This window comes from Thamnophis sirtalis, unplaced genomic scaffold (assembly GCF_051295495.1).
Source record: "Thamnophis sirtalis isolate CommonGarterSnake01/CBP01778 unplaced genomic scaffold, rThaSir2_p1.2 scaffold_13, whole genome shotgun sequence".
NCBI classification, from domain to species: Eukaryota; Metazoa; Chordata; class Lepidosauria; order Squamata; family Natricidae; genus Thamnophis; species Thamnophis sirtalis.
Window position 1 is genome coordinate 2,142,355 of NW_028261393.1, and position 20,205 is coordinate 2,162,559.

The window sequence follows — 20,205 nt, forward strand, 5'->3', positions numbered from 1 at the left end:
CCATCCATCATATACATATATATAAATATATAAAAAAAAATAAAGTCATGCAAAATCACCTCTTTTGCAACTATGATTTTTGAAGAAAATATTTGAAGAACGTTTCTTTCCAAATCTTTGGCAGTGCCTTTTCCTTCTCCCCATCCACTCTCCAGGCGTTTTAACTTTTTCTTTCTTTTCTGTGGAAGACGGATTGGGGAGGGGGGGCCCTCCCCTCGGGTGGGGGGGGTGTTGCATGTGTGTCCCCACTTTATCTCCTGATCATGCGTCCGGCCGAGTTGCGCCCACTTCGGCGGTACAAGGATTGCTGCCCCTTATTATGGGGGCAGTATTTCAGCGTGTGGGCCTTGTCGGCGGTGGCCCCACAAAGCGGGCAGGTGTAATTGCGCAGAATGGGGCACACCACCACCCCGTCGGCTCTCTTCAAAGCATGAGAAGAGAAGACCTTCTTGGATTCTCCGTTGTGCTTGCAAAAGCTGCAGATGCCTTGTTGGGTTGGTGGAGCGGGCGGGGGGTCTCCTCCGCGGGCGGCATCGGTCTTGGGACTGTGGGTCTTGCTGTTGCCGCCTCCGTTCATCCAATGCAGAACGAGGACGTCCAAGGGGTCTTCCCAAGGAGGAGACCACCTCTGTGGCTTCTTCCGCTCCTCAACGATCTCCATCACCACTTTGGAGAGGTTCAGGTAATCCTTCCATGGTTCAAAGAAGCCCCCTTGGGCCACAGCTGGAACACCGGCTGGAGAAGCCTGGGATGAAGCGGAGAACATGGTGACCAAGGCAATGTGTCCCAGCCAAGCAGGAACCCCCTCTCTGAATGAGCATAGGACACACACACACACATGAAATGGCAATTTAAACAATGTTAATAACTGTACCGGAGAGGTGGAGTCTGAAATGTAAATAGCCAAAGGAAAACAGCTCTTCCTTTTTAAAGGTCTCCATCTCAATCTTCCCTCTTGATCTTCCTGGAGTTGAACCTGAGCAGATCCAGACAGGATCCCTTGATCTGCCAAGGAGCTCTCTCTCTCATCTCTCTCTCTCTCTCTCTTTCTTTCTTTCTTTTGGGTTGCAACGTTTGACAATGTTTTAAAATATTTATTTTTATTTTTCAAAACAGACACAACACATCCTTCTTTACATACTGTAGAAAGTGTATCAGTTGGTTACAAAAAGACTTTCGTGCATCTTTTCCGCAGTCAACAAACATAATTCATATTAACTCAGATATTGTAACTCAGATATTTATACATGTTACCGTCATCATATCTCCATTTTCATTTGACTATATTTGTTTAAACGTCCTTCATCATAAAATATACCAAGATTTAATGCATAACCACATACTGGCACTTCATTTACAATTTCTAAAATCCTCCATTAACATTGAATCCTTATGGCCTATTCTAGCTAAACATCTATAATATTTAATAACAAAATTTTCTAATCCTCCTTTCCAAATCACTGTTTACAATTTACATACAGTTTCCTTATGTTGTACCCATACCTATATACGTCCCGTCGTAGTGCACTCCTGATGGGACCTGGTTGGGTGAGGTCTGCAAGAAAGCCACCAAGCTCAGAGAGCACCAAGGACTCCACAGGCCGCCTCCTCCTCCTCCTCTTCACCTCCTCCTCCTCCTCCTCCTCTTCACCTCCTCCTCCTCCTCCTCCTCCTCTCCTCCTCCTCTTCACCTCTTCCTCCTCTCCTCCTCTTCACCTCCTCCTCCTCTTCACCTCCTCCTCTCCACCTCCTCCTCTCCTCCTCCTCTTCACCTCTTCCTCCTCCCCCCTCCTCCTCCTCTTCACCTTCTCCTCTCCTCCTCCTCCTCCTCCTCCTCTCCACCTCCTCCTCCTCCTCTTCACCTCCTCCTCCTCTCCTCCTCCTCCCCCTCTCCTCCTCCTCCTCCTCTTCACCTCCTCCTCCTCTTCTCCTCCTCCTCCTCTTCACCTCCTCCTCCTCCTCCTCGTCAATCCCTGATCCCTGATGATATCCCCTAGTAGTTGGATAATGAAACATCTACAAGAAAGCCACCAAGCTCAGAGACTAAAAAAGGATCCCCAAATCTTCCTCCTCCTCCTCTCCACTCAACACTTGCGCCACTGATGCTGCCACCTGGTTGGGGGGAATGAAGTGTCTGCAAACATGCAACGAAGCTCAGAGAGCACCAATCTCCACACAGTCTTCCTCCTCCTATGCCTCCTCTCTCCTTCTCCTTCTCCTTCTCCTCTCCACAAACCCACCCTCCCTTCTAGCCCTGAAGACGTTACCTCGTTGGATCGTGAAACGTCTGCAAGGAAACCCCCAAGCTCAGAGGGCACCAAGGACCCCTCGAATGCCTCCTTATCTGCCCCAGCTCCACTTGTATTTAGGAAGGCCCGTGGCTGCAATGCGCTCTACATGGGGCAGCCTTTGGAGAGTATTCGGAGACTTCAACTCGTCCAGAATGCAGCCGTGAGAGCGATTGTGGGTGCACCTCGGTACACCCACGTAACACCTATCCTCCGCGAGCTGCACTGGCTACCGATCGGTCTCCGGATACGCTTCAAAGTGCTAGTCGTAACTTATAAAGCCCTTCATGGTATTGGACCTGGGTACTTGAGAGACCGCCTGCTGCCAATTACCTCCCAAAGACCCATTAGATCACACAGGGTCGGCCTCCTCCGGGTTCCGTCTACCAGCCAATGCCACCTGGCTACCACCCGGGGGAGGGCCTTCTCTGTGGCAGCTCCGGCCCTTTGGAACGAACTCCCCGCGGAGATCCGGACCCTCACCTCTCTCCAGGCCTTCCGGAAAGCCGTCAAAACCTGGCTGTGCCGGCAGGCCTGGGGGTGATGAGTTCCCCTCCCCTCTCGACTTGTATGGCTGTATGACTCTTGTGTATTTTAATCACGTGTATTGTGTTTGTATCCCCTTTCCCCCTTTTGAGTTGTTCGCCGCCCTGAGTCCCTCCCGGAGAAGGGCGGCATACAAATAAACTAAATCTGAAATCTGAAATCTGAGTCGCCTACCCTGTTCAAAAGCCACGTCCTTCAGCTGGCTTGTCGTGATCAGGACATTATGACGCTGCATCGGCCCACCATGAATGATGGACGAAGCACAGTTTGTTAGACGGGCGGGCCTTAAAAGCCCTGGCGAAAAGATTTCACCTGTTTCCTGAAGGTGCTAGTCCTCTTTGCAGGCGGGTCCATAAAAGGCAGGCTTTAGACTTGGCTTCGGAGTCTGAGACCCACATGGAAAAATTCTTCTATCCAAGACAATCGCTGCAGTGGCTAAATCAGTCACACGGTTGTTAGGTGAATCCGGCTTTCTCCCCCGTTGACTTTGCTTGTCGGGAGGTCGCCTTGACGTGACGCCGGGACACTGCAACCGTCATAAGTCCACGCCAGTTGCCAAGCCTCTGAATTTTGACTGTGGCGACGGTTCGTAAGCATACTAGGGGGATTATTAGGTCAAGAGCCGAGGTGGCGCAGTGGTTAGGGGTGCAGTACTGCAGGCCACTTCAGCTGACTGTTATCTGCAGTTCGGCGGTTCTAATCTCACCGGCTCAGGGTTGACTCAGCCTTCCATCCTTCCGAGGTGGGTAAAATGAGGACCCAGACTGTGGGGGAAATAATGCTGACTGTAAACCACTTAGAGAGGGCTGAAAGCCCTATGAAGCGGTATATAAGTCTGACTGCTATTATTAGGTGCAAATAGAAACCCAGATTATTTCCATCGCAAGGAAGACCAAGCAGGAACGGTTTAACTCGGTTTCCTTTCTTTAAAGAGGGAAAACCTGTTCTGATTTGGAAATCACGCCTGGAATTTGGGCTTGCGAAGAAGCCAAAATGACACCTTGATCCTGGTTTCGTTGATTAGGAAGATTTGGTGTTGTAGAAATGGCTAGTTATATATGAAGGTGTAAAAGCAAAAAGTTTAGGTTGGAGTGTATTTATCTTGTACCGTGCTGGGAAGAGTTGGAAGTCAATACCTACTTTTCTTTCTTTCTCTTTCCCCTTGTATCTCCCCCCACTCTTCCCTTAATTTCCTATTTTTTTTTCCTCCTTTGTATTTTATATAATAAAAGCAGGGAAAATGGTCGTAAGTCACTTTCAGTGCCGTCGTAACTTGGAACGGTCCCTAAATGAATTGTTGTTAAGCGGAGGGTGACCTGGGGAAGTTTACTTACAGAATACAGGATAACGGAGTCGGGAGGGACCTTGGAGGTCTTCTAGTCTGACCCCCCTGCTTTACAATGTATGATTTACAGTAATGTAGTGTTTTCGGGGCCTATAAGGATAGCAGAAAAGTATCACCCTCAATGAAACAAACCTCAACAAAGTTACAAACTGTTTAGAAGGAAAACAAGGGAAAATTGAAAAGTAAACAAAACTCAGCACCAGGGAAACTAGGACATTCGAACTCAGGGCGCGGCTACAAACTTTTGTCTAACTTTCAAGGGGCTGAGAAAAAAATTCTCATCCTGCCTTTTGTGATGGGTTAACCACGAGGTCCACAAAGATCTCCCCAGGCTGAAGCACCAGGCATATGGTGCGGGTGTGATTGTGTATGCTTGTGTGTCCTTTGGGTTACCTCTCCCCCCCCCCCCCCGCCCCACCCCGATCCCGGCAAACGCCTCTATTTCAGGGGGAGGAATGGAATTTGTGAATGGGAAAGGGGTGGAGCTGCCGTTTCCATCCTGAATGGAAGTGGGCGGGGCCCAAGGCCCTCCTATGGGAAGGTAATCCAACCAGAGGACAGAGGGAAGACTGGCAGAGTCGGCATCCAATAAAAAAGGGGGGTTCAGAATCATGGGGAAAAGTGACTCCAAAGTGATGAATTCTTACTAATAGGGACGTGATAAGAGGGGAGAAGGACTTGGAACTGGGGCCATCTGATTGGAGGGCAGGATCTCCTCCGAAATAGTGGAGAGTTCAGGGGCTAAAGACAAAGCAGGGGGCCGTCTGGGGTGGGGTGGGGTGGCTGACCGGATGGAGAACTGTGTCAGGCCTGCAACCATCTTTTCTTTTGGATCTTGGGCCTGCCACACTTTCTATTATTCTACTATGCATTTTCTATGGTGGGAAAATGGGAGTTGGGGATCGTAGAGAGTTAGATGCTATGTAGCCATAACAACATTCTTTCTAGAAAGCCAAGGTCATCCTTTGTCTCTACACCTCTGAACCTGGCCAGAACTGGATGGGTGGAAGCTGCCAGCATGGCAGTGGGAGATTGGACCATGGGATGGACTTGTGGGTGTGGGGGCAAGTTCTTGAACTTTCAGCTGGGTGGGGAAAAGAAATTGAGATTTGTTTTATTTATATGCCGCCCTATTCCCGGAGGGACTCAGGGTGGCGAACAACTCAAGGGGGGAAAGGGAACACAAAAATACAAGACAAGCATTTAAAATAGCCAACAGCCACACAAGTCGAGAGGGGAAGGGAGCTCATCAACGCCAGGCCTGCCGACACAGCCAGGTTTTAACAGCTTTTCGGAAGGCCTGGAAAGAGGTGAGGGTCCGAATCTCTGCAGGGAGTTCGTTCCAAAGAGCCGGAGCTGCCACAGAGAAGGCCCTCCCCCGGGTCGTAGCCAGATGGCATTGGCTGGTAGACGGAACCCAGAGGAGGCCAACCCTGTGTGATCTAATGGGTCTTTGGGAGGTAATTGGCAGCAGGCAGTCTCTCAAGTACCCAGGTCCAATACCATGAAGGGGGAAGCCTTCAGATTCGGGTTTTCCCAGATGTGCCAACATGGCTCTCTTCATAAATTGGAACTTTGAGGAAACTTTTGCCTTGGACTCTGATTTAATTTTGGATGCTATTTGGAACCCTGACAAACTGCTTGAAGGAACAGAAAAACTCCAGAGGCCAACAGAGATGACAGGCTCCAGACCACCTCTTATAAGGAATGGCTCCACCCTACACTCGATCCCTGTGTGAGACCCTGGGGGGATTATATTCCAGAGTTCTGAAGGAGCTGGCAGATGTGATCTCAGAACCATTGAACCATATCTTTCAAAGGTCTTGGAGCACTGGGGAAATTACCTGAGGACTGGAAAAGAACTGATGTGGTCCCCATCTTCAAAAAAAAAAAAAGGGGGGGGGGAGACAGATCCAGGAAACTACAGACCAATCAGCCTGACATCAATATTTGGGAAGACCCTGGAAAAGATAATCAAGCAACCAATCTGTAAAAAGAAACAAGAAACGTTATAACCAGAAGTCAACTTGGGTTCATCAAAAACAGATAATAACAGAACAATTATATGTATCGATTTGCCATTCACTACATTTCACTGTATGCACAGAAAAGTTGGAACTTGTCCCATTAAATCAAAAGAGTCGCACTTCTTACAATGTAGAAATCTTAAAATTGCCAGTCCAATGAAATAATAACCAATACATGGGGAAACTCAACATGCCAGTTTCCTACCTGTTTGGAAACTGGAGCGCAGGCACATTCCTAATCAAAAAATGGTGCCTTAAGGTAGGTTTTAAAAATGCAATGTTACTTTCGGTTTCTGCACCGCACGCCCTTTGTTTACTTTACACCTGGCGCAAGTGGGTCTCGAACTTGCGAAGTCTCTGTCTGAAAAGTGCTGGTCGCTCCGCTCCGCTCCGGTCCGAACAGTCGCTAGGTGTCGCTAAAGGCGGCATCTTTTGCAACCCTTTCTCCGTCCCTTCTAGAGGAGTGCCGAGGGCTCTACGATTGACAGGCCGAGCCTCCAATAGACGGGGCAAAAAGGCGGGAACTGGGCGGGGTCTTATGCGTTCCCAAGGGGCGAATCAGGGACGAGCTGCCCCCCCCCCCCACAGCGTTGCTGATAAGGCGGGTCTTCAAGCAGAGGGCGCGACACTAACAGAACGAAAGGCGGGGCTTGGTAAAGGGGGCAGGCTCTATGCCTTTGAATGACGGGCGGCTAGGCATACCACCAACGGAAAAGGATGATCGACGTTGCACGGAGCCATTGACAGCTCGGAAACGGTTGAACCAGATACCAATGGAGGGAAGAAGGCGGAGCCTCTCCTCAGAGGCGGCAGTTGAGGTTCGGCGGCGCGCAGGTGAGTTGTTGCTTTTTCTGAGAGGGGGGTTTCTCCTCGTCTCGCGCCCCCTTCAGACGCCCCCCCTTTTCCTCGGGCAGCCCCCCGTTTCCCTCCCTCCGTTCCCTTCAATCGTGCCCGCCCGGAAGCTTTGCGGGGCGCTGCGGACTACACCTCCCATCATCCCCAGCCAGCCTCCTGTACTGGGGGTGGGGGGTGGGTGGGGATGCGGCGGTCGCAGACACACCCCCCCCCCGAGGACGCCGGGTTGTCCCGGGAGGCGCCTTCCCGTCGAGCGTTTGTGGCTGGGGAGGATGGGATGTGTAGTCCCACCCGCGCCCAGTCTTCCCCACGGGGTCCCTGGAGACGTCAGAGGGGGGTTGGCTGGGTGGGGGGGGTGGCTGATGGGAGCTGGTGGCCGACCCACCTGGGACTCGGGCTGTGTGGGGGGGGATGATGGGCTGTGTAGTCCAGCTGCCCAGGCAGCCCGCCAGTCTGCATTTGCCCCCTCCCTAAACTAGCCCCCCCTCCTTATGAATCCCGTTACACACACACACAACAACACAACACACACACACTCTTAAAGGTAGAGCTGTTTGAATGAAGCCATTATTCGGGTTCACACAACAGGGCTTAACAAGGTTAAGGGTTAGGGTTAGGGTTAGGTTTAGGGTAGCCTAGCAAAGAGGAGTTAAGGCTCAAATGATAGAGGATATTAATTTTTTACTTTTAAGTTTACTTTAGATCAGTGTTTCTCAACCTTGGCCACTTGAAGATGTCTGGACTTCAACTCCCAGAATTCCCCAGCAGTGGTTAGGACAGTGTTTCTCAACCTTGGCCACTTGAAGATGTCCAGACTTCAACTCCCAGAATTCCCCAGCCAGCGAATGCTGATTATTATTAGATTATTATTATTATTATTATTATTAGATTATTATTATTATTAGATGATGATGATGATATTAATTTTTTACTTTTAAGTTTACTTTAGATGATGATGATGATTATTATTATTATTTACATTATAGGGATGTATTTTTATTGGTCTCCCATCCAAGTTGGCATAGTTTTACCAAGATCAGCGAAGGTGGACTGTTTTTTAATATAACTTATTTACCTAAAAATGTGTATTTTCCACCATTGGAAATGTGACATGTTAAACTGAGAAAGAAAAAGCAATAAATTAATGGAAAACAATGTTTAATTGATTTCTCTCAAAAAGGAACACGATAAGATAATGCACAGATATTGTTCAGAAACCTGAAAACTTTATAGATTATTTTTGTTAAAGATTTATACCCTGTATTGGTTCTGGGAAGTCGGGGGGGGGGGGGGGAGGGAAGTAAACATTTGTAAAAGTTTTTTTTTATTAAAAATTTCAATTAAAAAAAAACATTAACAAGGTTTAGGACCAGTTCAGAACCAACCAGGTTTCTGAACTAACCCCCTTTCTTGGCCTGCCCATGATAGTGAAGGTTTTGGCCAGTGGAAACGGATGGTGGCTGGGTTAGGGCTTGTTATGCATTGATTTGCTCTTCTCCAACAGCCCCTACCTAAGAAACCTGATCCTGGCTCTCTAGATCCTGCAGGTGGATCCCAGGAATCCTTCGCTTTGTGCCGGAAGGAACCTCTTCCAATGCTCCCCTTTGACCCCGATTCTCCCTCCTTCAAACCCCAATGGAGAAAAGCTCTTGTGGTGGCTGATTCAACACCCCCCCCAAAAGGGCCATACTTTGGGTGAAACCCCTGCGGCTTCCCACCCCTGGCCGAAGGTTTCAGTGGGTCTCCTCATGCAGGAATCCTGTGCCTGGCCTGAGATCAGTTGGAAAATAGAGCTGGAAGGGACCCTGGAGGTCTTCTAGCCCAACCCCTTACTCATGCAGGAGGCCCTATGTAAGCATTCCGGACAGGTGGGTGTCCAAACTCCTCCAGGGATGGAGCAGCCACAGCTTCTGGAGACAAGTTGTCCCACTGATTAATTGATCTGGGATTATAGAGTAACAGAATTGGAAGGGACTTTGGAGGTCTTCTAGTTCAGGGGTCTCCAACCGTGGCAACTTTAAGACGTGTGGACTTCAACTCCCAGAATTCCTCAGCCAGCTTTGCTGGCTGAGGAACTCTGGGAGTTGAAGTCCACACGTCTTAAAGTTGCCAAGGTTGGAGACCCCTGTTCTAATCCAACCCCCTGCTCAAGCATGAAACCCTCAAACCCTTAAAAGCCTCCACAACTTCTGGAAGCAAGATGGAGACCTCATGAAGCTCCCTGTTTGCCTTGTCTCTAGAAACCCCTCCCCTTCTCCTGTCCCAAACCCAGGTGACTCGTTTCGTGAAGCGGGGGCGAGGGGAGCCTTTGATGCCGCCATGGCTAAGCGAACTGACTACGGCCTGCAAGTCGACTACGTTTTCCGCGGGGCGGAGCACATCGTTCGGATGACGACGGAAGGGAGCCTGTTGGAAGTGGAGGTGGAAGACCGGCTCACCACCGACCAGTGGCGAGGGGAATTCGATGCGGCCTGTGAGTCTCGGAGGAAGTTTGGGGGACAATAGTGGGGTGGGGTGGGGTGGGGTGAGTCGGCAAAGCAGGTAGGATTGCAAACTTCCCATTCTTTTTATATATATATATAATAAAGTTGTTTATTTTTTCATTTTCATACAAATAACCACATGTATCCTGTTACATAAATGACACTATTTTGTATTATTAAATATTTGCATCAATTTGTCTAACCATCAACCCCCAAGAACTATTATTGGCTCTTCTGCTCTCCGTAAACTATATTTATATTCTCTCCATCACTTTTTTACCTCTACTCTCTCTCTCCTCCTCCCTCCCTCCTTTCTTCCTTCTGTCATCCTTCTCTACTTCCCCTTCTTCTCTCCTTCTCTCTCCTCTTTCCACTCCTCCTTTCTCTTCTCCTCCTCTCTACCTCCTTTCTTCCCTCTGCCCTTCTCTTCTCTCCATCCCCTTCCTCTCTCCTTCTCCTCTCTCCTCTTTCCACTCCTCCTTTCTCTCCTCCTCCTTCCTTCCTCCTTTCTTCCCTCTATCGTCCTTCTCTACTTCCCCTTCCTCTCTCCTTCTCTCTCCTCTTTCCACTCCTCCTCTCTCTCCTCCTTCTCCCTTCCTCCTTTCTTCCCTCTATCGTCCTTCTCTACTTCCCTTTCCTCTCTCCTCCTCTCTCCTCTTTCCACTCCTCCTTTCTCTCCTCCTCCCTACCTCCTTTCTTCCCTCTGCCCTTCTCTTCTCTACATCCCCTTCCTCTCTCCTCCTCTCTCCTCTTTCCACTCCTCCTTTCTTCTCTCCTCCTCCTCCCTACCTCCTTTCTTCCCTCTGTCGTCCTTCTCTACTTCCCCTTCTTCTCTCCTTCTCTCTCTTTCCACTCCTCCTTTCTACCCCCCCACCCTCTCTCCTAACCCTCTCTTCTTCCCTTACCTCTCTTCCACACTCTTCATCTCATTTACATGGTGTATTTCAGCCTCTGAGAAGGCTCCATTTTATGTTGATGGTATTTGTAATTTCATTTCAATCAGCATCTTTAATTTTAACATATATCCTTTTTTTAAAAAAAAGAATACATATATAGCAATTATATATATATATTTTTAAAAGCCCAATTTATTTTTGGCCGAAATGTGGACCTGGTTACAGTTTTCAGCTATTCTCATCATAATGTTGTATAGTTTTACATCATTCCCCCCCCCCCCAATTTTTTGTTCTGTCTTTATAATCTCAATAATTTTCCATTATAAGTATGTTTCAAGTTCCCCCTCCATGTTCCCCATCTTAACTTAGCTTACACTGAATTGTCTTTAAATAACAATCCCTTGCTGTTCAATGCTTATTACAATTCCATTGAATAACAAATTTCCCATTCTTGAAATGCATCCATCTCTGCAGAAACTCAGATCTCTCTCTCTTCCCCTCGTTCCCCCCCCCCCCACAGTTATCGAAGATCTCACCCACAAAACGGGGAACTTCAAGCAATTTGGGATCTTCTGCAGCATGTTGGAATCCGCCCTGGCCCAGGTGAGCCACGAATCGGCTTCCGGTCTGTGGGACACACACACACACACCCCCCGCCAATCGCTTCCACATTCTGGGTCTAAATGAAGACTCTGCCTCGGCACAAAGATTTATCAAGGCAGGGGGTTGGCCAATCCTCAGTCCTCCTGCCTACCCCCCCCCCCCGTTCCTTATCCATCGGCAGTCCTCGACTTACGACCACAGTTGAGCCCAATGTTTCTGTGGCTATGTGAGACGTTGCTCAAGTGAACTTTGGCCCATTCAATGACCTTTCTTGTCGCAGTCATTAAGCGAATCGCTGCAGTTGATAAGTCAGTCACCCGGTTGTTAAGTGAATCTGGATTCCTCGTTGACTAGCTGGCCAGAAGGTCACAGAAGGGGATCACGTGACCCACACCCTCCCCGGGACCCTGGGTCCGTCATAAATGGGAATCAATGGCCAAGCATCTGAATTTGGATGCTTGCAATGATTGTAAGGTGTGAAAAATCATAAGTCACTCAGCTGTCACTCAATGAACTGTTGTAAGTCGAGAACTCCCTGTACAGGTTTAGTAACGCCTGGAGGATCCTTGGTCTCTGAGCCTGCTTTTTTTTTCTCTTTGCAGGCATTTCATAACCCAAAGTAGGTAACATCATCCATGCTACTGCTAGCACTGATGATGTTACCTAGTTGGGCCATGAAACGTCTCCAAGAAAGCCTCAGAGATCACCCAGGACCCCTCATTTCAACTCTGAGCAACAAAGATTCTCCTTTATTGGTTAGTCACGAGTCTTTGGGCTGTTTGTGTGAATGGGAACAACCTGGTGTTGTGTCTTTTTTTCCCCCCTGCCCCCTTCAATAGAGCAGCGAGTCTGTAACGTTGGACCTCCTCACCTACGCGGACCTGGAGGCGCTGCGGAACAGGAAGATTGGGGTGGGACCACGACACCCCTCGGCCGCCAAAACCTCCCCCTTGAACTCCAAGCGTTACCTCATCCTCATTTACTCCGTGGAATTTGACAGGCACGTTCGGGGCCAAAACCTTGAGGAGTGGATATTTGGAGACTCTCTGTTACTGATTTAGGTCTCCAGGGGTGAGGGGTGGGAAATTTGGGGGACACTCCGTCCAAATTCACTTGAAACCCACTAACCGGGTGAAACTACACCCCACAGGCCAGGGGTGAGCAACTACGGTAGTCCTCGACTTACGACCACAGTTCATCCCCAAACGTGTTGTTAAGTGAGACATCGGAGTGAGTTCGGCTCCATTTTATGGCCTTTTCCTGCCAAAGTTGTTAAGCGGAGCACTGCCGTTGATAAGTGGGTCGCCCGGTTGTTAAGCCAGTTCTGGCTCTCCCCTCCCCCTCCTGATTTCACTTCTCAAAAGGGGATTCACATCAGCTTGGGACGCGGCCACGGTGGTCGTAAGTACGAAGCAGTTGGCGTGTGTTCTGAATATGGATCCCATCACCGTGGGGAATGTTGCAAAGGGCGTAAGCGGGGGGGAAAACGGTAGTCAATCACTTTCTTCAGCGCCGTCGTAACTTTGGACGGTTGTAAGGATGAACAGTTGTAAGGGCTCCCTGTATTAACAACTATGCGAATTGTGGACTTCAACTCCCAGAATTCCTGAGCCAGCCGGTGGGATGGGCCATGATGGTGATTTCAAGGCCTGGGGACTTCAACTCCCAGAATTCCTGAGCCAGCCGGTGGGATGGGCCACGATGGCGATTTCAAGGCCTGGGAACTTCAACTCCCAGAATTCCTGAGCCAGCCAGTATGGCTGGCTCAGGAATTCTGGGAGTTGAAGTCCCCAGGCCTTGAAATCGCCATCGCGGCCCATCCCATCATCATGGCCAGAAATGCAAGATGGCAGCTGGATTTGGGACACACACACACAAACACATACACACACACAAACACACACACACACACACACCCCAGCTGCTCTTTGGATTCCATTTTTGTTCCAGTCTTCCCTAATTCCTGACTCGCGGCCTGCTTGTCTCGATTCTCGGCAGGATCCACTACCCACTCCCCCTTCCCTACGTGGGGAAGCCCGATCCGGTGGTCCTGCAGAAAGTGATCCGGGAGCTGAAGGAGGAATTGGCTCTCTTGAAGGCTAAGCCAGGCAAGGATTTCCGGGACGTGGAGATCCGTCGTCTTCGGGAGGAGTGAGTGAGAGAGAGCGAAAAGGGCGGGCGGGGTGTGTGCAGGAGGTGGATCTGGAGACGGGGCAGGGGTCTGCGAACTGTCCTCGGAATCCGTGGAGGGTTAGAACGGGAGGCCTGAGGGTCTCTGAGCCACGAGAGCAATTAAAGGAACACTTAGGCAGTCCTCCATTTGAGACCTACGATTGCTAAGTGAGACAGCCAGGAAATGTGCTTTGCCTCATTTCACGGCCTCGCTTGCCACCGTTGTTAAGTGAATCCCAGTGTCAGTAACACAGTTGTTAAGGGAACCCTGGGGCCCTCTCCTAGACCAGGAGTGTCGAACTCTCTTTCTCTCTCTCATTCTTTCTCTCCTTTCTCTTTTTCTCTCTCTTTCTCCCGCTCTTTCTCTCTCTCTCTTTCTCACTCACTCTCTTTCTCTCCCTCTTTTTCTTTTTCTCTTTTCTCTTTCTCTCTTTCCCTCTCCTTTTTCTTTCTCTCTTTCTCCCTCTTTCTCTCGCTCCCTCTTTCTCTTTCTCCCTCTCTCTCTCTCTCTCTTTCTCCCTCTCCTTTTCTCTCTCTCCCCCCTCTCTCTTTCTCTCTTGATCTCTCTTTCTCCCTCTCCCTCTTTCTCTCTCTCTCTCTCTCTCTCCCTCCCCTTTTGCAGGCTGCAGCGGGCTCTGGAGGAGAAGCAGATGATGGAGTCGGTGCTGCTGAGCTCCCGGGAGGAGCTGCCGGTGGCCCCCAAGGGCAGCGGCTTGAAAGAGGTGAAGATCTTGAAGAAGGTGGTGCAGACCCTGGAAGAGCAGCTGACCAAGGAACGGGCCAAGCACCAGCGCCTGGCCGCCAGGCGCCTGCAGGAGAGCCGGCAGCTGGCTGATGAGGTAGGCAGAAGGCCGCCTGGCCTGGAAGTCCCTTCCACTGGGAGGGCAGGAAGGGTAACGGTCCTCGGCCTATGACCAACACCCCCTCCCCAAGCTCATGTTGTGATCCCTCTTTCCGATCCCGACAGCTTGCAGAAGTGAAAGCCAGTGAGAGAAGCCTCCGGATTCGTGTGAAGAACCTCACCAACGAGCTGGCTTTATTCAAAAAGGGAAGGCAAGTAGTCCTCGCTTAACGACCATTTGAAGTTACAACATACTCCAAACGTTACTTACAACTCTTCCTCAAAGGTCCTTCTTCTTCCTCCCCATTTTGGCCCCCTGGCAGCCGGTTCACATTTACGGCCGGTTGTCATATCGCTCAGTCACACAATTTGTGATTTGTCATGTTTTTTTCTCTCCATTTCCAGTGGTTTTTGGCCAAAAAAAAAATCCCATTTGGGAGCATGGATTCACTTAGCAACCCTGTGATTCATTTAGTGACCAGGGTGACTTGCTTTATGTCCTTTGTAAAATCAAGTCATGTCATGGGGGACTGGATATATGACCAAAATCCCAGACTCAAGTTTTGGTCATTAAGTGAGGATCAGATAGGTTTGCCATCTGGGCAAGGAGGTTGCCCGCTTTTTCCTAGCTCCACTGCATGCCCACTTCATACAGGTAGTCCTCGATGTACGACCACAATCAAGGCCCAAAATTTTCTGTTGTTAAGTGAGACATTTGTTAAGCGAATTTTGCTCCATTTTACCACCTTTGTTGTTTACCACCTGTTGTTAAGTGAATCACTGCAGTTGATCAGTTGGTCACTAGGCCGTTAAACGAATCTGGCTTCCCCGTTGACTTTGCTTGTCGGCAAGGTCGCAAAAGGGGATCACGTGATCTTGGGACACAGCAACGGTCATAAGTACGAGACCGTTGCCGTGCCTCTCAGTTTTGATCCCATGATCCTGGGGGATATCAAGGTTGTAAGCGTGAAAAAGCATCCTAAGTCACTTTGTAACATCGAACGGTCGCGAAATGAACCGTCGTAAGTCGAGGACCACCTGCGTTCTCTCAAACTCCCTCTCGGCATTTCTCTCCTCCCAGCCTGAACCGAGCCGGCATCCCAAAGCGAGACGGCCATCGCTCCGCCTCGGGCGAACGCTCCAACTCCCAGGAGCGCAGCAGCGTGCCCTGGGGAGCCAGCCGGCCGCGCTCCACCTCCAGGGACGGGCGCAGCGGAAGCCAGGGACGCGCCTCCCGCCAGTCTCCTTCTCCGACAGGTGCGGGAGGGGCCGAAAAGGGCTGTCTTTTTGACCGCCAATCTTTGCAATTGCTCCATAAGTAAATGTTGCTCTCGGGAGGGATGGGGAGGGGGGTGGCCAGGAGCTCAAGAATGCCACCCTGTCGCTAGTTTCTATTTGGCTTCTTGCAAATATTCTGCTTCTTTTGCATCAAGCTCCTTTTCTCTCACGTGAGGGACTAGAGCCTTTTCCATTTGCTGAAAAAAGGGGATTTTTGACACTTGCTGGCAAACGGGATTGTAAATGTTTTATTAATGGTTGGTGGGCTGGGAGGATTTACTGTAAATTGCCAAACCCTCTACTAATAGTAGTTACTCCGTAGCAATGGAAGAGAGTATTTGTAGATCAGGGTTGGATTGAGGGGTCCTTGGTGCTCCTTGCGCTTGATGGTTTCCTTCCTTCCTTCTTTTCCCTCCTTCCTTCCTTCTTTCCTTCCTTCCTTCCTTCTTTCCTTCCTTCTGTTCCTTCCTTCTTTCCTTCCATTCCTTCTTTTCCTTCCTTTCCTTCCTTCCTTCCTTCCTTCCTTCCATTCCTTCCTTCTTTCCTTCCTTCCCTTCCTTCCTTCCTTCCATTCCTTCTGTTCCTTCCTTCCTTTCCTTTCTTCCTTCCTTCTTTCCCTTCCTTCCTTCCTTCTGTTCCTTCCTTCTTTCCCTTTCTTCTTTCCTTCCTTTCCCACCCTCCCTCCTGCTTGGTGCTGTCTGAGCTTGGTGATTTCCTTGTAGATGTTTCATGACCCAACTAGGTTACATCATCAGTGCTAGAAAGGAGGGGAGGTTTGCGGAGAGGAGGAGGAGGAGGACTGTATGGCTCTTGGTAGTCTCTGAAATTGGTGGCTTTCTTGCAAGACGTCTAATGACCCAACTAAGTTACATCATCAGTGCTAGAAGGGGTTGGGGTTGGGGGGGAGGAGGACAGTGGGGTCCTTAATGGTCCCTGAGCTTGGTGCTTTCCTTTCAGACCTTTCATGACCCAACTAGGTAACAACATCCGTGTTAGGAGGAAGGGGAGCTTGCTCTCTTTTTTAATCCATCTTTTGACCACTTCTCTGCCCAGGAAGTAGCCAATTTGTGACGATTTGCTTTTCCTTGTGGGGGAAGGCCCAGCCTTTTATCTTGTTTTTTTTAGCTCAGGCTATTATTAAAAAATTAAGATTGACTGGGAATCATCCCGTCCTGTAGCCGAAACGGATTTTTCCTTACCACGCCGTTCCTCTTTTTCGACCGCAGCTCTCCGGGCCCCTCGCTTTGATCCCACCGCTTTCGTGAAGGCCAAGGAGCGGAAACAGAAGGAGATCGAACAGAAAAAGTGAGTGCGTTTCCCGGCTTTGTCTCTCCAATCCAGGAAGCAGATTACTGGTCCACCCCTGGCCCGAATGACCACTAAACCACGGGGCAGAGGGCCACGTTGGTGAATTAAAAATAACCTCAAGGCTCAAATGAATGGCTGGCCCACGAATCAGCCGCTAGTTCTCTCTCTGCGTGGTGTATTTTGGAGCAGTGGCGACATTTGGCCATGGGGGGATGTAATTAAGTTGAATGTTTAATTTAATGTTACTTTATTTATCACATTTCTACACTTCCCATCTCACCCAAGTGGCTCCGGGAGGTTTAGAGGCAGCATAATAACAGGGAAACCTGTCCCTTAAAAACAAGATTTAAAATTGACAAGCGGAAAGTAAGACACTAAAGATATCATGCCGATCGGCTCTATGCCTTGTCGGATACCGGAACCGAAAAGGTGATCATTCCGTTTTCCGTTTTTTCTTTCCAGCAAACGGAGTCTTCATCGGGCCATGGGAGACACCCCTCCCAGTGGCTGGTACCACCACACCCAGCTCAGGGGCGCCTCGGCCCTCCCCGGCGGAAGCAACCATGGGAAGCCGCGCGGCCGCAGCTCTTCAGGTATGGCAGATGGTCCAAGCAGGGGTCTCCAACCTTGGCAACTTTAAGATGTATGGACTTCAACTCCCAAAGGTTGGCTGAGGGATTCTGGGAGTTGAAGTCCACAAGTCTTACAGTTGCCAAGATTGGTTGAGGGATTCTGGGAGTTGAAGTCCACAAGTCTTAAAGTTGCCAAAGTTGGAGACCCTGCCCCAAAACACCACTCTCTTTTTTCCCCCAGTGGAAAGTTTCCGCAGCAAACGCACCTCGGCCAGCTCAGGGAGTGAGATGGAGGATTATTCGGAACCCGTTGCACCAAGGTAAGGGACGGGGCATTGGGGGTGTGGGGAGATGGGGCTTCTTGTAATGGGGGAGTGGGCATGGGGATCTGCTAAGATGATTCTGGCAATCTGTCTACTAAAACTTCCAACTTTTAACTTTTCTCTCCCCGATTCCTCTGCATGTAATAGCAACATATCTCAAGTTTGGTAAATTTAAGCTGGGTGGACCAACTCCCAGAATTCTCCAGCCAGCCAAGAGGAAAGGCCTCTGGGAATTGAAGTCCCCACATCTTAACATTCATCAGCAGGCTAGCTGGGGAATTCTGGGAGCTGAAGTCCAAATATCTTAAAATTCATCGTTAGGATGGCTGGGGAATTCTGGGAGTTGAAGTCCACACAAATTAAGCCAGGTTTTAGAAAGACTCTTCTAGACTGCCCACTGAACGTGGCTCTTTTAAGCCACGTAGAACAGAATGTTCCAAATAATTAAGATATGACAGGCCTACAATTTCACCGTCGGTGCGGCCTCTTCTAACGGATTCTGTCCTTGTTTGTTTAGAGGCAGGAAACGTCTAGCCAGGAACAGGAAGCCCTTCAGCTCTTCGTCTTGGAACGGCCCCACGGCGGTGAGTGGTCAACGGAGGTTCCTCCTTCCCTAAGCTGGCCTTGGGTTCAAGGAGAGCCCTCCAAGAGGGTCGGGAACAGACCCTGTGATAACCTCACCCCACCCCACCCCACCCCACCCCCGATTCTTGTTCTCCCTTCAGGGTCCCCGTGTGGACAAAGCTCACAAGAAGCGCTTCTCAAGCACCCCAAACACAGGGAAGGCCAGGGGGAAAGGCAGAACGGCTGGCGTCTCGGAGGAGACCTTGGAAAACTCAGGTGGGTTGGCGTCTCTGCCTCCAGCTGCTCCCTTAATTTATTTAGATCTCCCCATCGTTTTTATGAATAACTCAAGGTCACAAGCACATTTAACACACCTTCCTCCTCCTCCTGTCGTCCTCACAACAACAACAACAACAACCTTGTGAGGGCGCTTGGAGCTAGGAGGTCAACCCAAGTTCGGCCCAGCTGGCTTTCACGTCTTAAGGCAGGACTCGAACTCACCGTCTCCCAGGTTCTAGCCTGATGGCTTAACTCAGCATTTCTCAACCTTGGCGACTTTAAGTCCTGGGGACTTCAACTCCCAGAATCCCCCAGCCAGCTCTCGCTGGCTGGGGAATTCTGGGAGTTGAAGTCCCCAGGACTTAAAGTCGCCAAGGTTGAGAAACACTGGCTTAAGTACTGGACCAAACTGGCTTCCTGCTGATTGAAAGTCCCACCTTGAAATAACTGCTTTGAGGAAGGTGGGGTTCCTTTGGACCAGTCCCACTTCCCCACTGCTGTTGTAACACACACACACACACAAGCAAACACACACAAAGAGTGAGTTAGCTACATTTCAGCCTCAACGTACAAGGTAGAAGTTGTCAATCATTGCTGCCTTCTGCCTCCCTCCTCTTTCCAGCCTGAAACGAAGGGTGACACCTTAAGTCACATGGCTGGTTTGGTGCTCGTCCCTTTTAGTAATTGTCACAACTCCCGGGACCGATTAATGACGAGAACCGAGGCCGCACTCTGCTGGTGCTTCACATGGGCAAGATTGACGCCAGGCTTCCCCCCAAAAAATATTGAGAAAGGACCCGCAGCTTTTGTGTTGCGATTTTCAGTCCCCGAATGGGTTGCTTCCCCGTCGGCCCCTTCCCCATCTGATCCTGTCGTCTGCCCCACCCGACAGAGAACCTCTACGAGGACCCCTCGGCGGATCTCTCCGAGATCGACGCCCGTCTCCAGGCGCTGCAGGAGTACATGAATAAGCTGGAGACCCAGACGTAGCCCGAGCGATGGAGCCGAGCCGGCGCGATTCCTTTTGCCTAGCTAGGTCTGGTCCAAACGTAGAAGATGCCCCTTCTCCCTGCTCTCGCTGTCCTGCTCGCCCGTCTCCCTTCTACGTCCTCGCGGGGGAGGGCGGGGCAGGGGGGGCGGACAGCGGCTGCCTTGCAAAATCCCACGTTTGAAAGCCTTCCTACGAACAATTTCATTAAAGTTTTCTAATAACAACGACGAAGAAAGTTTTCCTTCTTGCAAAACCCCCTTTTTTAATAAGTGGACTTCCAACTCCCAGAATTCCCTGACCGGCCCTGCAGTCAAATTGGCCCTGGATGCATTTTATTTATTTATTTATTTGTTACATTTCTAGGCCGCCCAATCCCGGAGGACTCCGGGCGGCTTACAAAGAAAAAAAAGAAAAGAAAATCAAAATAAAAGAACAATTTAAAAATTCCCAACATGCATAACATTTCTAATCGGGGCTGGACCTTAACAATAAGGTCAACAGCCCCAGGCCTGCCGGAACAGCCAGGTTTTAACAGCTTTTCTAAAGGCCATGAGGATGGGTGAGGTCCGGACCTCTGGGGGTAGTTGGTTCCACAGGGTCGGAGCAGCCACAGAGAAGGCTCTCCTCCGGGGGGGCCCGCCAGCCGACACTGTCCGGCTGACGGCATCCGAAGGAGGCCCACCCTGTGGGATCTTATCGGCCGTTGGGAGGTGTGTGCCACTTCGCATCCTCTCTCTTTATCTGAGGGCAACGGTCCTCTTGGCGACCTGGCTGGGGGGAGGGTGGAAACGGACGGGGGGGGGAATTGCACACGCTGGTCAACTTGCGCACAGT

At 50.1% G+C, this 20,205-nt stretch overlaps 2 protein-coding genes across 2 annotated transcripts; one reads left to right on the forward strand and one right to left on the reverse strand.

The window, feature by feature from the left end:
* Window positions 1-250: 250 nt before the first annotated feature.
* Window positions 251-1,009, reverse strand: NANOS2 (nanos C2HC-type zinc finger 2). The gene has a single exon (XM_014052646.2). It carries the CDS (start codon window positions 764-766, stop codon window positions 251-253), a length of 516 nt encoding a protein of 171 aa, XP_013908121.2. The 5' UTR covers window positions 767-1,009.
* Window positions 1,010-7,006: 5,997 nt separating this feature from the next.
* Window positions 7,007-19,679, forward strand: CCDC61 (coiled-coil domain containing 61). The gene is made up of 14 exons (XM_087728384.1): window positions 7,007-7,040; window positions 9,334-9,534; window positions 10,961-11,043; window positions 11,883-12,043; window positions 13,042-13,194; window positions 13,838-14,054; window positions 14,183-14,268; window positions 15,138-15,313; window positions 16,561-16,639; window positions 17,105-17,235; window positions 17,456-17,534; window positions 18,055-18,121; window positions 18,263-18,377; window positions 19,273-19,679. The coding sequence occupies exons 2-14, from the start codon at window positions 9,381-9,383 to the stop codon at window positions 19,368-19,370; spliced, it is 1,599 nt and encodes a 532-aa protein (XP_087584510.1). The 5' UTR covers window positions 7,007-7,040; window positions 9,334-9,380; the 3' UTR covers window positions 19,371-19,679.
* Window positions 19,680-20,205: the final 526 nt, after the last annotated feature.